Below are 15938 nucleotides of genomic sequence, written 5' to 3' on the forward strand. Positions count from 1 at the left end.
CTGCTCTCCTCTGCCTACCCACGACTCCGCCTCGTCCAAGGTCTAGCGGGCCTCCTCTCTCCAAGCACAGTCTCCTCTTTCACTCATTCATATGTTTAAAAAACTAATTTTCAAACTTTTTAATTAGTTGATTAATTTGCTGCAAGATAGCAATGTGGGCTCAGCTCTTCTGACTTCTCAAGGCAAGCCAGAAATCTCAATTTCCTTACGAAGTTGCTTAATTAAGAACATTTCCCGTCATGCTTTAAAGGTGATACCACCAGAGGACCACAGTCCCTTAAAATGACACTTCGAAGTCTATTTCATGTGCGACGTGGCTATGAAATAGTAGTACATTCGGTGTACAGATATAAAGAGAGTAAGAATTATACTTTTCGGGATGAGATTCGGATATGTAAAAGTAGACTTTCTTGAAAATAAGGAATGAAATGTTCACCCTAGGAATTTGGGATCTACATGACAGATGACAAATATGGCAGTGTTTATCACTTTTTTCATTTGACAGATGAATTTAGTAATATGACATCTCCATTAATTAATGTAACCGGATGCCTGTAATATCTCCTTACTTTCATTTTATGAACATATTCAACAAAACAAATTTTTCGTTGAGATATAATTGACATATAACATTGTATTTGTTTTAGGAGTATAACATAAGGATTTAATACATGTGTATATTGTGAAATGATCACCACAGTAAATAGTTAACATCCATCACCACACATAGTTACAAAAAATTTCTCGTTATGAGAACTTTTAAGATTCACTCAACTTTCAAATATACAATACAGTATTGTTACTGTAGTCACCATGCTGAATGTTCTACCCCTGAGACTTATTTTTCTCATAACTGAGTTTTTGTACGTGTAGACCCCCTTCCCATTTCCCTCACCCCCACCCCCGGCCTCTGGCAATGACCAACCTGTTCTCTGTATCTATGAGTTTGGTTTTATTTTGTTTTTCAGATTCCACATATAAGTAAGGTCATGTGGAGGGCAAGGAACGAACATTTTTTGAGATCTACCCTGCTTGGGTGCCAGAGTTAGCATAGGAGGAAAGACAGACAGGGAAATGGGGCTGACAGGCTATCACATGGAGACTTGACAGACAAGTGATCCTATAAGCTAACGTGACCTTACGAACTGGGAAGGGGCTGCGAAGGAAAAGCATGGGGCGCTGTGGATAAGTGTGAAAAAGGACAAGTGTAAAAAAATAACAATTCCGACCGAGGCTCAGGGTAAGTCTTTGGAGCTGACATTTATGTGCAGACTTCAAGGATAGTAGAAGCTGGCAGAGAATGGAAGGAAGGGTCTTCCAAAGACAGGGAAGGGCACCGTAGTGCCTTCCTGTGACTCAGAGCAAGGTGCTCCCGGCAGGCAGCTGCAGCCGTGCCTGGCCTAGAGCTTGGAAGCAGAGCCGACACGGTGATCCTGCATAAAGACCTGAGGTTTTAAGAACTGAAGAAGAGTGTATTAGGTGGCAGGCAGGCTAAACCGAGCAGGGCCTCATTGGCCACATTAGGGGTTTTAGATTTTGTCCTGAGTGCATGGGAATGAAATCACAGTACTTATCACAGCCCACTAGGATCTGCATGATTCGACCTCCCTCCCCACAAACTAACTCTCTCTCTCTCTCTCTCTTTCTCTCTCTCTCTCTCTCTCTCTCTCTCTTTCTCTCATCTCCATAGCCTTTATTTTCTACTCTTTTAGCACCTACTAAACTTTCCGTTAGCTTCCTCCCTAAAGAAATCACGAGGTCCTTGATGCTGAAATGTGTCTTACACACTTTTGTTTAGCAGAGACCTGGGTCACGGTGAGTCCTCAATGAATAGTTACTGTTCTCTTTTCTTTCCAGGACCTCAGGCTGTGGTGTTTTGAATTGGCACAGGGTCCAGAACCCTATCCAGCTGTCATGACATTAAGAAGGAAATCTAACATTTATTAAGCACTTACCACATGCCAAGAACTGTGTCACGCACTTCACGTGCTTTACCTCACTTAATCTTCAACATAGCCTTATGAAATAGATATTGTTACGGTCCATATTTTACAGCAGAATCAAAGCACTTGTGACCAAGTCAGGAATCCAGGTCTCTGAGTCAAGTCCTATACTTTTAACCACTGGGATATACTACCCCTTGTCATTTATTCGTTTAAAAATGAGACCTACTTCAACTCCATCATCACAGAGGTGAGGGTGCAATATATACCTACGCAGGGCAATATTAATAGAGAGAGTAAGGGTATACTATGAATATCCACTCCCTGCTGTTGAATTATGCATATTATTTAATAGAACCTTTTTAAAAAGTTATTTTTGTGCTCAAAGGAATCAGCAATGGCCAAAGCAAATCCTACTGTTTCTGGAAAAGAACGAGCACTGTGCCAAAGCTCAGGGCTACACGTACCAGCCGGTAAGCGACGCCCACTTTCTCTAATGTGCACAATAGGTGAGACCATCTGAGTAGTAACCAATCAACCAGCCAAACAAACAAAACCAGCACAGGGAAGATTATAAGTCACCAGGAGACAACTGCAGTCAGATCTGAAAAGAATATTCCAGGAGACATAGTGACTCGATCTTTTCTCCTCCTCCTATTTGTAACTCTTAATCACTGTAATTGGTGACAATTGCCTCTTTCTCTTGGGCTCAAATGTCCCTTGAATTTGTAAAGTACTTGGGTTAGTCTGTCCTCTCATTCAAAGTCTGCTGAGTGTCTCTAAGGAACGATATGAGATACAAGAGAAGCTCAAAAGGTGGTCCTTCTCCTGAAGGAAGAAAGATTCACAATATAGAAGAGACTTAAACACAACTCTCACGATGGAGAGATAAGTGTCAGAGTGCAGTGTCCCTGAAATGGGCTGTTGGAAATCACAGAAAGGAGGCTGGAGTGAAATGTGAGTCTGGAGCTGGGCTTCGCAGCCAAGGGTGGCCAAGGCTGGCAGCCACCTGAGGGAGCAGTGATACGGGGTTGCAGAGGAGAAAGGAACACATGAGCTGGAGATTTAGGGCCAGGGCATAAGTGGAGTTGAGATCAAGCCAATTGTGAGAGGCAGACACCGTCCAGACTGCTCCGCTAGCCCAGGACTCTAGCCCAGCAGGGGTTCCTGGTCCTGGAGGTCGCTGGTCATGTCAGCAGCCAGCCCGGGCTTTCGCCACGGCCCTCCTCTCCCCATCGGTCTCACTGCTCTCTTGGGCCGCAGCCAGCCCTGGCCACCCTTGGCTCGGGCCATGAAAGGTGATCGCTAGGGCCGATGGAAGTGATGACAGAGCTCAAGTGGGCAGGCTTTGGGCTTAATCGTGGCAGGAGGTGAGAGTAACAGGACTGCTGGGATTGTGGGTGAGTGTGCCCAGGGGGAGCTAGGCAGGTCTCAGCTAGCACGGGTTTTCGCTCCATCTGTGACTGCCACTTCTGTCTATCCACCTATACCTAGGACCGTAATTGGCTAGGCTTAGTTTAACAGGAAACCAGGAAAACAGCTGAGTTTGTATGAGATAGCACCTTCCCATTCCATTCACGTATCTTCAAAAGTCACATATAAATGTCAGTAAGGTAACTAGAAGGCCACGCTCTACATGCCTAGGAGAGGCGCACATTTGCATTTATCTAAAACCAATGAAATGTGGCCACATATGCCTAGGAGAGGTCAGAAGTTAAATTCTGTGTTTAGTTTTCATAGTTAATGTCTTATATTCTTAGTAATATTAATAGTTCTCTGCTCTGCTGAAGATAGAGGGTCCGACAAGGTCAAGCATGGGCCCATGGGTCACAGTTGGAGAACATCATGTCATATCGCTTTTGGATGAACTGACGACTGTTTACAGTAGTGTTTTCCAGAGCATGGTATGAGATCATGGGTCTTGGCAGTGTGGCTTCTGAAAGTGTAGATTCCCGAGCCCCACCCCAGCTCTATCCTCTCCTTTCTGGTGCTGAGGCCCAGGGAGCCCCATTTTAACCAGCACCCCAGTTGATTCTTGTGCACATTGAAGTTTAAGAACCACTGTTAGGGGCCCGCGCTCTAAGAGTTAGAAAACTTGCTAATATCACAACGCCATTAGCTCTTATCACCACTAATTTTGAATGACAGACAAGGATACATCTAAGTTAAAGTTTTGATAGCGCTAAATAGAACAGAGTAGCTTACACTAAAAACCAAAACACTTATTTAAAAATGACTGTCAGATAAATTGAATGCAATAGACTAAAGCCAAATGACTTTGCAGAAAGACTAGCCTATTTAAACATTGCAGGAAAGCTATAGGTGAGTCATAACATAAACACTGATGATGATGATATCTTTCATCCTACGCTTCCCCTGTTCCTAGTCAAATCCAAGAAAGGAGAGACAGCTGCATGAAGACTGCGGGGTGTCATTTGTTACCTGGCCCTCCACTCCTGGTCACCAGGGGCACTCCACAGAGCAGCTCTCTGTGCTTCTGCCCAATATCCTTAGCCTTAGTGGAACAGGAGTGGTTAGGAGCCAGAGAGAAAGAAAGATAATGGGAGCATTCGGGGTGGTTAGAGAGGGAAGAATGAGTAGTCAGAGGAAGCTCTCAGAGAAGTTATAACAGCAGAGGAAATCCAAGGGAGAAGCCACAGATCCTGGGGAAATGAAGGAAGACACAGAAATAATGAGAGAAATAAGAGCAGCAAACCATAGAAGAGAAAGTAGAGGGTTTTAGAGCACAAATTGTGGAGCCAAATAGATCCAGCATCAATCCACCAAGGATACAAAAATCTTAAAGGTATATGTACCAAAGAACAAAACTACAAAACATGTGAGGCAAAACCGATAGAATAGAAGGGAAAAATAAACAAATCCCTACGATTGAGAACAAGGCGTAGATCTCCACTCTCACCACTCTTATTCAACGTGGTGCTGGAAGTTCTTGCCAGTGCGATAAGGAAACACAAGGAAAGAAAAAGACGTACCACTTATATGCTAAAAACTACACAACTCTAATGAAAGAAATCAAAGAGGATCTAAATGATTGGAGAGACATACCATGTTCATGAACTGGAAGACTCAACACAGTAAATATGTCAGTTCTCCCCCAAGCTGATAAACGGATTTAAAGACTCAAAGCAACTCCTATCAAAATCCTAGTAATATTTTTTTTTTTTGTAAATACAGATAAGATTATTCTAGAATTTACACAGAAATGCAAAGGAACCATACTAGCTAAAGCAATTTTGAAAAAGAATAAAGTGGGAAGAGGTAGTCAACCCACTTCTAAGATTTATTACATAACTACTGCAATCAAGACTATGTATTATCGACAGAGGGACAGAATAGAGAAAGCAGAAGAGACCCACATAATCATGTCAACTGATCTTGACGAAGGTGCATAGCAGTTCAATGGAGCAGAAATGGCCTTTTAAACAAATGGTACTGAAACAGTTGGGCATCCACTGGCAAAACAAAACAAAAATAAAAAACAAAGCACAGAATAAAAACCCTCACCATAAATCTCACATCTTACACAAAATCTAACTCAAAACGGATCATCGCTTAATTGTAAAATGTAAAACTATAAAATTTTAGGAAAAAAAGTAGATTTCTGGATCTAGGGCTAGGCTGAGTTTTCAGACTTAACACCAAAAGCACAATTCGTAAATGGAAAAACTGTTAAATTGGACTTCATCAAAATGGAAAACTTTTGTCCTTCGAAAGACCCAATTAAGAGGCTAAAAAATAAGCTACAGAGTGGGAGAAAATATTTATAAACCACATATTCAACAAAGGAGTAATATTAAAGAACTCTCAAAACTCAACAATCAAAAAACGATCCATTTAGGAAATAGGCAAAAGACATGAACAGGCATTTTATGGAAGAGAACACACAGATGACAAGTACATGAAAACAGTATTTCATATCATTGGCCATTAGAGAAATAAAAATTAAAACCATAATGAGCTATCACTACACATCTGTTAGAATGGCTAAAATAAAAAATAGCGACAATATCACATGTAAGCAAGGACATAAGAACTGGGTCACTCATCACCACATTGTTGGTTGGAATGTAAAGTGGGCACACCCACTCTGGAAAACAGTTGGGTAGTTTCTTTAAAAACTAAACATGTGATTACCATACAACCCAGCAATTGCATCCTAGGCATTTATCCTCAAGAAGATAAATGATAAAAAGATAAGATTAACTTTCACTCCAAAACCTGTACACAAATGTTTATAGCAACTTTATTCATAATAGCCAAAAACTTGAAACAACCCAGATATCCTTCAAAGGATGAATGATTGAACAAACGGTGGTACCTCCATACCATTGAAATACTACTCAGCAGTAAAAATGACCTATTGATATACACAAGGATCTGGATGACTCTCCAGAGAAATACAATGAGTGAGAAAAGCCAGTCCCAAAAGGTTACATATTATATGACTCGATTTACATAACATTCTTGAAATGAAAAGTTTATAGAACTTGAAAACAGATTAGTGATTGTCAAGGGTTAGGGAGGGGATGAGGGTGGAAGCAAGTGGATGTGATAAAAAAGGCCATGAGGAAATCCTCGTGGTCATGAAAACATTCTGTATCTCAACTATATCAATGCCAATATCCAGTATGTGATATTGTGTTATGGTTTGGCAAGCCGTGGCTGTTGGGAAGCTGGGTACATGTACGAGGGACTTCTCTGCATTATTTCTTACAACTACCTGTTCATCTACAATCATCTTTTTTTTTTTTTAAGTTTAAAATAATACTAGTATTTTATGATCTCTCTGGTAGCTCCTCCATTGTATTTATTTCAAGCTCCCATTTAGCCAGATGGCAGGAATTCGATTTCAGTCAACTGAGGGTTTCCCTTCTTCCTTCTATCGAAGTTTCAGGAGCTTAACCCATCTCGTGTTTGGCGTCATCATCTATGCTGATGTCCACTCCGAATACTTTTCAGCCATCTGTCTACTGAGGACACTACTGCATCCTCTTCTCCTTCAGGGCAGATGCTTGAACTCCAGGTTCTACTAGTTCTTCCTCTTCATGGGCTGTAGGAAAACTTCAGAGGCCACCTCCGGTCTATTTGCCAGACGTGCCCAGTGGGCGTTCCTCTTCCACACTCGAGGACTGTGCTTGAATACTGGGGACACGGGTCTCCTTTATCCTAAGGTTCTTCGGCCTATCTGGCACCCTCTTGTGTCCCCACCGCACCCCAGGCTCATTTGGTGGCTGGGGAAGGGCGAAAGGCCCCTTGTCAGGTATCCATGGGGATTCGAGTCCTCTTTGCTTCCTCTCTGATCCTCCTCTCTCCCAATTCAAATTTTATCCACCCCGAGAGCAGGGAAGGGTGTCCAAAAGTGAATATATTCTTCCGGGTCTTATATCTTAGGTCTGGCCTCATGTTTCCTCTCCTGGGTTCTCAGCATTCTGCCGAATCATCCTTCTTCTGAGGTGATAAACACTGAATCTCTTCACTGATACTTGAATTGGTCACAGAGTAACAGATCATAGGGAGGAAAACCCTCCGTCCATACCTCAAAATATTACCCTGTGATATATTCTACCATCTTTCCGCCCTCGGCTCACTTACTCTCCTGATTGTCTTCCCCTTCAGCTTGTGGCCCAGGTGCTAGAACATAAGGATATAGGCTTTGTGATGGTGGACGCCAAGAAAGAAGCCAAGCTTGCCAAGAAACTGGGTAAGTGTGATTTTTCAAGATCTATCGGGGAAGAAACAGGAGTGTCTTGCAAAAAAAGTATAGTTTCATTTATTCTTGCGCCATAACTGGACTTTCTTTTCATGATTATAATCCTGCATATTATAATCCTGCAGATTATATCTTCATCCTGGGTCATAGAAGAGTTTCACGGAAGTCAATAGCAACCTGAATTGAATGGTTTTACATTAATCGTCTAATATATCTTTGCATCGGTGCATCGAATGGGGTTTCCTCTTGGAGAAACTGACACTAAAGAGTCAAACCTTTGTTTTCAGATCCTAGGGTTAACAGGCCAGCTTCTCTCTCTCACCGCCATGGTGGTCTCTCTGAGGGAGGTCAGATCTCTCCTTCCATCCCCTATTAGCTCCTCACCTCTTGGCCGAAGCAGCCAACAAATATAGTATCAATGGTTGTGATTTTGGAGTCTCAGTGTTTTCTAAATTTAAGGCTAAACCCCAGCTGGGTATCATCACCAAGGATGAGAGGAAAGATTTAGATGAGGTGTGCTCAGAGAGTTGTAATCTCTTATGTCAATATGTCATGCTAAGTGCAAATGCACTTGAAGGTTCTCACACCTCTAATCCCGAGGAGAGAGAAAACAGGTAACTGCTCTTGTTTTAAAACATCCCTCACACAGGTACTGCCCATTTGCTTTTTCTGCATGGCCGGAGAAGAATGGCTGTTTAAAAAAAAAAAAAATGTAGCAGGAGGTTATAAAGCAGGACCTCTGAAGAAAAGTTAATCGGATTTGGAGTAGTAAGCACAGGGAAAAAAAAAAAAAGGTTAGTGGTGGTTCAATAAATACCTTCAGGTACGTGAAAGTTCATTATTTTCGAGAATTACATACAACTGTTTTCTCTTTTATTTTCAAAAGAATTGCCTTGTCTTTTTAAGGATTTAAATTGTAGGAGACAGTATTCAAGTTAGACACAAAGAACTCAAGACTAGAAAATGATAATGAATTATTAAGAATGCCTGGGGTATCTCTTTTCCTAGAGACCAATTAAGGAATATTTTTTTTTCCCTTGAGCAGAGGAGAAATGTATATTAAACTTTTTCCTTATCGAAAGCAATATAATGAATTCTTTCATCTCCCGCAGCACCTATCGATTCCCTAGCCTTCTCTCTGCCCACTGTTTTAATGAGAAGTTGAGTTTCCAGTGAATTTAGTTAGAGGAAAACGCTAGTTAGTGTTCCAGAGATCTAAAAATCGAGGAAAGACAAGCTGGGTAAGTGATGGTAAGAATGGACCAGCGGACATTCATCCAGCGGAGGATGTGGTGGGGCTTGAAGAGTCTACATGAGCCTTTCTCCCAGCTCGGCCTGGAAGATTGGGACAGGTTTTATCTGACAATTTGATCCTCGGAGTTTACGGGACAGTTGTGTTTTGTGAACATGCTCCTTCGTCACCATCTTCTCTTCCATTTGCCTGCGTTTAGTCTCTATCGATCTGTGCCTGAACTAGTGCAAGAGCCTCCTAACTGGTTTAGCTGAGAGCAGGACACTGTGGTACCCTGTGTGATCGGCCACTGCTGGCTTCAAAGATACATGGTATGTTGTTCCTTTAGATTTAGGACCAGCACTCTGTGGTGTGCCAGGGCTCTTCAGATGTGCCCTGGGACCCCCCGCAGGCCGTTGGCCAGACTCCCTTTCCCTAGAGATTCTGCAGGGGACTCCATCTAGAGAAGCATTCTCCAGCTAATAGAGAGTTCAAGAACAGTTAATCGAAGGCGTTAAGGGTGCTGTGCAGTTGGACTAAACGCCAGCCTCAGCGACTTCGCCTTCCTGGGGGGAAATGCAGTTTTCCAGCGAGCACGCGTTAGAGCACACGGCATCACTCCCGGAGCGGTGGAGGGTGGAGGGGAGAGCACCCTTGCAGTGTCCTCAGCTAACTGGGAAAAGAGGATGTGCACGATTCAGCAACTCTGGAAAAGCAAGGCATTCATTCTGGCCACAGGTGTTTGTTGGGTGCCCACTATGTCCAGGTTCTGTGTGATGCCCTGAGATACCACGGCCCGTACCCTTAGAGAACCTACCGTTATTGCGAGTCCCTGTCAGCAGAGCTCAGAGAAGATCGATAATGGCAGGAGACATTGGGGTGGCCTTCCTGGAAAAAACACGTCCTAAGCTGAGACCTAAAGTTGCTGACCAGGATGGGGGGAGAAGGGGAGGTGGAGGCCACTCCAGACTTGAGGAACAAGGAGGACGTACGTGTAGGATCACACTCTGTGACTTCTCCTTTACAGCTCGTGGGCAAGAAACAAAGAGAGCTGCAGGGGTCAAGAGAGCAGTTCCCAAAGTAGGACAGGTCTACCCGAGGGGGGACGTAAGGGACGGGGCTGGCGCGAGGTTGCGGAGGGACTCGCATGGCAGGCTGAGTGTTGGATCTTGACTCTTTGAATTTGAATTTCCACTTCAGGAACCCTTCAGAGGTAAGGTTTCCGGGGAACTGATCCTAGGGTCAATGCTAGTTCCACTGATCCTGCCCCACGGTCACCCAGGGACCCCGTGTCAGACCTCGGCCCGCAGGATGGCTCTTCCTGCCTCAGGGGACTCCTTGTTTCCTCCAGGTTTTCATGAAGAAGGAAGCCTGTACGTGCTGAAGGGCGATCGCACGATTGAGTTCGATGGCGAGTTTGCAGCTGACGTCCTGGTGGAATTTCTCCTGGACGTAAGCGTTTGTGCCCAGGGGCTCTGCATGGAGCTGCTCGGGTTCAAATATAGGGGAAAGTCAACCCCCAAAGTAAGGACGCGGAAGCTGGAGAACCTGACTTGGTCTGAGACGGATCTCTCAGGCTTCACAGAAAAATGAAGGAGCACCCACGTCACAGTGCTAGGTGCTTCTACTGAGACACTGGCCCTTCAGCCACCTTAGAAATGGTCATATTAGTGATCAGAGGATCACAAATTGGGACTGTGCAGTAGTAACATGTTCATTCTCTTAGCAGTTATACACACCAGCATCCCCTGAAATTCCGTCAGCTTTTCTCCAGTGCTTCTGAAGAGGCGCCGGGGAGTGTGGGAAGGAGAGTGGGCTAATCATGAAGATCAGGAGGGGGAGGGATAGCAACCGGCAGAGTTACCCTCAGAGCAGAATAAAAAGAGGTGAGGCCGACTGTCCCCAACGTCACCCTTCCTCTGTGCTCTGGGGTTACACCCCCCTCAGATCCACATGCTCAGGCAAACAGAGAAACAACCACTATGAAAATAGTTTATCTATAGATAAACTCACACATTCAACAACAGCTGTAAAGTCAAGTTCAAGCTTCTTTTGAACAAAGATTCCTGTGCAGTAAAGGAATATCCATACTAATGATTCTTCACCTACCAGCCAGTCCACGGTGGCCGATTGCCTTTCTCCATAGCCTCAAAAATCCAGTCAAGTGTGAGCCGAAGCTCACCTCCTATGAAAAAGCACCCATAGACTCTGCTCGGCCCTCTCACTGACCCATAGCTGCAAGCCCTAAAAGAGCTGAGGGCAGCCATGTGGCACTGCCCCGGGTCTATCAGTGAGCCCGAGGCTTTCAGATGCATGTAACGAAATCCAGACTGGCTACCGCGAGCAGTGCGACCGGACCACACAAACCGAAGACCAGATCGAGGGCAGGTTTTAGACTAGATCGAAGCAGAGCTCTAGCTCTGCTTTTTTCTGTTAATCACGGATAATGTTGTTTTCAGCGTACTGGCTCTGTCCTCAAGTTGGTTATAAGATAGCCAGGAGCAGGAACCGATCCGTCACATTTCCTCACTCGTCTCCAGTGGGGGGAGAGGGGCCGCCCACGTTCTCTTAAGAGGAAATCAGAACTTTCCTCAAGCCTTCAGCAAATCTCCCTGGAGGTTTCACCGGCCGGAAGTGGGTCCCGTGCCATTCCTGAATCAATAACAGCCAAGAGAAATAGAATTGCCCCCAGATCAATCAGCCTACCCCTGGAGTTAAGATCAATTCCTCAGAAGGCACTGCTGCCGTGGTCACTGGGGGCGGGCGGGGTGGCTGCTGAGGCACGAACCACAGAGTCCACAACTTCCCTCCAAAGCCCTCTGTGTGTGCCTGATTTCTGGGGAAGAAACCGTTCTCTTATTTGAAGCTATTTTGTGTATGTGTGTGTGTGTGGCATTTCAGCTCATCGAAGATCCAGTGGAGATCATCAACAGCAAGCTGGAAGTCCAAGCCTTTGAACGCATCGAGGACCAGATCAAACTCATTGGCTTTTTCAAGACCGAGGACTCGGAATGTAAGTTGTCCGTCAAGCCCAGACTCTCGGTCTGGTGGCTGGGTTCCCAGCAAGGTGTGTCAGATCATCCATAAAGAGGATGGGCTATCGGGTTATCCTGTGCTGGATCGAAGAGAGGGAGAATCTTCCTTAAACTCAGGCAATGGGACACATACAAAATTATGCAAAATAAGCAGGGGGCCTGAAAGAACACTAAGGTTGGGCCATGCTCTCTGGCCTTGAAGACAAGAGAGTGTTTTATAGAAGAGAGAAAAGCCCTTCTTCCACTTTTTCTACCTGCCCACCAACCAGTTGGATTCTCCCCGAACATGGGACAGATATTAGGCTGTCTCCCCGACATGGGCAGCTCCTGTGGCCACCAGTTGGAGAGCTTCTCCGTCACTTGGACAGCGTTAGAGGAAAATTTGGGTAGAGATGGGCTTAGCAGCTGCAGCACAATGTGGAAAATTGCTGGCCCAGCCCCGCTGACCACCGAGGCTGCCTGCCTGCCATGGCCCACCACACCCTTCGCCACATTCCCTTTGAAAGCCTGTGGCCGGGTTTCGGGTGGGCACAGGAATATATCATCGCATCAGCACAACCCGTACCGGACTGAGAGGAAAGTGAGTGGGAGTCGGGAAGAGTGGGGAAGAGAAGGCACCAGAAGACTGCCTGCCCGAGCACCTGTCCTTACACCGTTTTGGCAGCATGCGCCCACCGAGTTCAGGCTTTATCTGTTCCCATCTCAGCCTTGGAGAGAGGGAAAGCGTTAGAGGGAGTGGCCGTGACTACGAAAGAAAATCTGGTGGCATTAGTACATGGGGGAGGGGCCAATAAGGGCTGCTTCTGGTTATTTCTGGGAGCTGCAAAATATTTTGAAATTATCTGCGAAGCTGTGTCTCTACCCCGTCTGCCAACTGGCGTCTTTAGTCACCGCAACAACCCGCCACTTTTCTCTCTCCTGTGACCCAACCGAACTGTCTTCTCATTCACTACATAAAAGCCTCTATTCACCCTCCTTAAGAATTTGCTGGGGAAAGACAGCCAGCCAGGGAGTTGTGCCCCAGTCCTTCTTTAGGTGACTTTGTGTCAGTTTTCACGTTTCTATATAGATGCCAGCTACTCTGGGGTGCTTCTCATGAGACTAGACCAGGTTTCCTGAAGACAACTACTGTTCGCATAAGGCTAAGGGTTCAACCCCAGTTTGAAGCACCAACCTGAGGATGTGCCTTGTTCTACCCTTCATCGTTAAAGGGGTACAGACCGGCTCCCCAGGAGAAGAAGGGAGTTCTCTTGACACAGGTCTAGGCTATGCTTTCCATCAGGGTAGGAGCTCACAGAGGTGGAGAGAGGTTCTTCAGGGACAAGGGGGCCAGGGCAGGGGGCAACGAAGGATTCCGATGGACCCACTGCTGCTTCAGATGGACACAAATAACTTAGCTACGGCTTTGACCATTCGTTTTCTGTGCTTTCCCACTTCGCTCCATTCATTCTCCATGTCTCCCTTCCAAGGCTCTGCCCCAGCTCTCAGGCTGCATGATGCATTTTGCGACAACCCAATTGCTTTAACGAGGAGGAGTTTGTGTGAATGTGTATCGGTATGTAAAAGTGTTCTTGTATGTTTTTCCAGCCCTGTCTCATCTGAGCTTATTGTGCTGGTCTCTGTTCCAACTGTCACACTACACTGTGACTCTTTAGGGGTCTATAACTCACCTCGGACTGTGAGCCTTTGGTCATTGTCTTTGTCTTATTTATCCTGATGTCTCCTGAGATTAAATGTTCTGATTGAATATTATTCTTAGAAGGTTTTTGATCGAATATTAGAAAATTCTGCATGCTCCTGGGATTCAACAGAAGCTTATGCCTCTGATGATTAGGGGATATGGAATTCTATGAAATGGAAAACGTTAATCTTGTTAGGAATGAATCCTAGGATCATTGGCGCTCAGGATTCTGGAGCTTATGTAGAATAACCACCAGCACCACCACCATCATCATTTCCATCGCCCTCACCTCTGAAGCTGGAATGCGAAAGTCTTTCCCCAGCGACCGTCTGGGTGTAGTAAGGCACAGACGGCCACCCTCATGTGGTCTCACGCTTCTTGTCACCACTTCAGACTCAAGTTTGGGATCAGAGTCCAGCATAGCCTTGATTCATTTTAAACTATCCTTTCAAGGGACCAGAATAAAACAGAAAATCTTAAAAAGGTGGAGAGAAAAACTAGGATTTACCACAAAGAGTGCTCCTGCTAAGAAATCTAAAATGTTTCTGTGACGTCATTTTTGACTGAGTCGCGTTGCACGCTCAAGTGCACGCTCCCCTTACGGTACGCTCACTTACACGTGAAGCCGCGCTCTCTCTGGAGAGCACACAAAGCTGGCAGTGAGTCTGAGTGAAAGAACTTTTTCCTGCGGCCTGGAGTTTGACATTGTCTTTTCTCTCCGTGTGCTCCCTGGGATTTCTTCTCTCCCTCTACCAATTTCGTAAAACATACAGAAGTACGGTAAAGATTTCTTTTGGGCGACTGAGTGTCAGTCAATTCAGATTCCTTGGGAGAAACCGTGGGTTTAAATAGGACTAAATAATTATCTATCTAAATAAAATCTACTAAATAATTATCCAGTCGGGATTACTTGGCGTCCCACTCTCTCCACATTATTTAAAAAGAGAAATGTCTGCTCGTGCATCTTGAAAATGTCTCTTCCTTTTGTCTTTTTCTCTTAGATTACAAGGCTTTTGAAGAGGCAGCCCAGCACTTCCAGCCTTACATCAAATTTTTTGCTACCTTCGACAAAGGGGTAAGTACCTATGAAACCCCAATTCGAGCACTTTGTCAGCATGGAATATTAAAATTTGACCTTTCTACCACTTTTTCCCTGTCTTTTAGCAACATTAACCACCCTCCACCCAGTTACACTTTCTCCAGAAGCGTCAGAAATATGGCAGTAAGTGGCTATCGGATGAGAGATGAGTACAAAGATGATTAATTCAGAGGATGTAAGGGCATTTCTGAAAACATCCCATGAAAAGTGATGAACCATTCGTTATCACGTTCAGCACTGAGGATGGGACGCGTGTGAGCCCAGAGCGTGCCAGGGCACCGTCCCCGCTTCCTTTCTCCTCAGAGCCATCCTCCCCGTCCCTGGGGTTGCACATCGCCCCCCACCCCGCTGGGTTAGGACGGGGATGGAATTGGAATGGAGAGGGGCCCTGGGTGCTTCAGGAAGTTACCCGCATCTTCAGGAGATGTCATTGACCTACTTGTCTGTAATCCAGCTCTTCCTTACGTTCTGGATGTGGCAGGTGCTTTTATAAGCCAAAGAACAGCAGGGAGAAAGGGACCTGAGATCACTGGGTGATCTATTTGGGGTCTACCGTGGTTGCGGGACCCCTCTCCGGCTCCGGGGACACCTAGAACAGCTGCTACTTATCCAGGGCTTTCAGTGCGTTGGGTACCATTCGATACATTGCATTCATCCAATTCCAACCCTTTAAGCAACTCTGAAAAGTAACAACTCCCACTTCCCAGATGAGAAAAAAAATTGTAGAAAGGTGAAGTAATAGCCAAGGTCTTCAGCAAATTAATGGCGGTGCCAAGATCTCAATTTAAGATAATCCGTGCCCCAAACCCCGGCCCCTTCCTCCCCACCACGCCATCGAGTAGAAGACTCTGCGCCTACCCTTGCGATCCAGGGTACACACACTCACACCCACGTGCTGCACACACACAACAGACACACGCACACAGGCGATATACACGCTCGCAGCCTCTCGACACAGATAACGTACCCACACTCGCGCCCACACCCACACCCGTACACACTACACACTCATTACACACACACTCAGAACACTTGAAGGGTTCTGTGAAAAATAAGACGAGAGCTCTAGGCGCTGGGGCAGGGAACGGATATGATGAAAAGTGCTTAGATTCAATTCACACCTATATTGAGCCACGTCTATGGACACGGCCCCCGTCTACAAGCCCGTAATCCAGAAGTGAGGTTATAACCCAGAAGAAAGTTACGTCATCTAAACTC

The 15938-nt window shown here is 45.4% G+C and overlaps 1 protein-coding gene across 1 annotated transcript in view; it reads left to right on the plus strand.

The window, feature by feature from the left end:
• The window catches only part of CASQ2 (calsequestrin 2), a 52967-nt gene that overhangs the window by 11853 nt on the left and 25176 nt on the right, over positions 1-15938 (plus strand). The window contains exons 2-5 of the mRNA XM_023534921.1: positions 7581-7665; positions 10257-10357; positions 11807-11918; positions 14623-14696. Coding sequence (XP_023390689.1) covers positions 7581-7665; positions 10257-10357; positions 11807-11918; positions 14623-14696 — 372 coding nt within the window. The remainder of the gene's footprint in view (positions 1-7580; positions 7666-10256; positions 10358-11806; positions 11919-14622; positions 14697-15938) is intronic.

Source organism: Pteropus vampyrus, unplaced genomic scaffold (genome assembly GCF_000151845.1).
Source record: "Pteropus vampyrus isolate Shadow unplaced genomic scaffold, Pvam_2.0 Scaffold6, whole genome shotgun sequence".
In the NCBI taxonomy this organism is placed as follows: domain Eukaryota; kingdom Metazoa; phylum Chordata; class Mammalia; order Chiroptera; family Pteropodidae; genus Pteropus; species Pteropus vampyrus.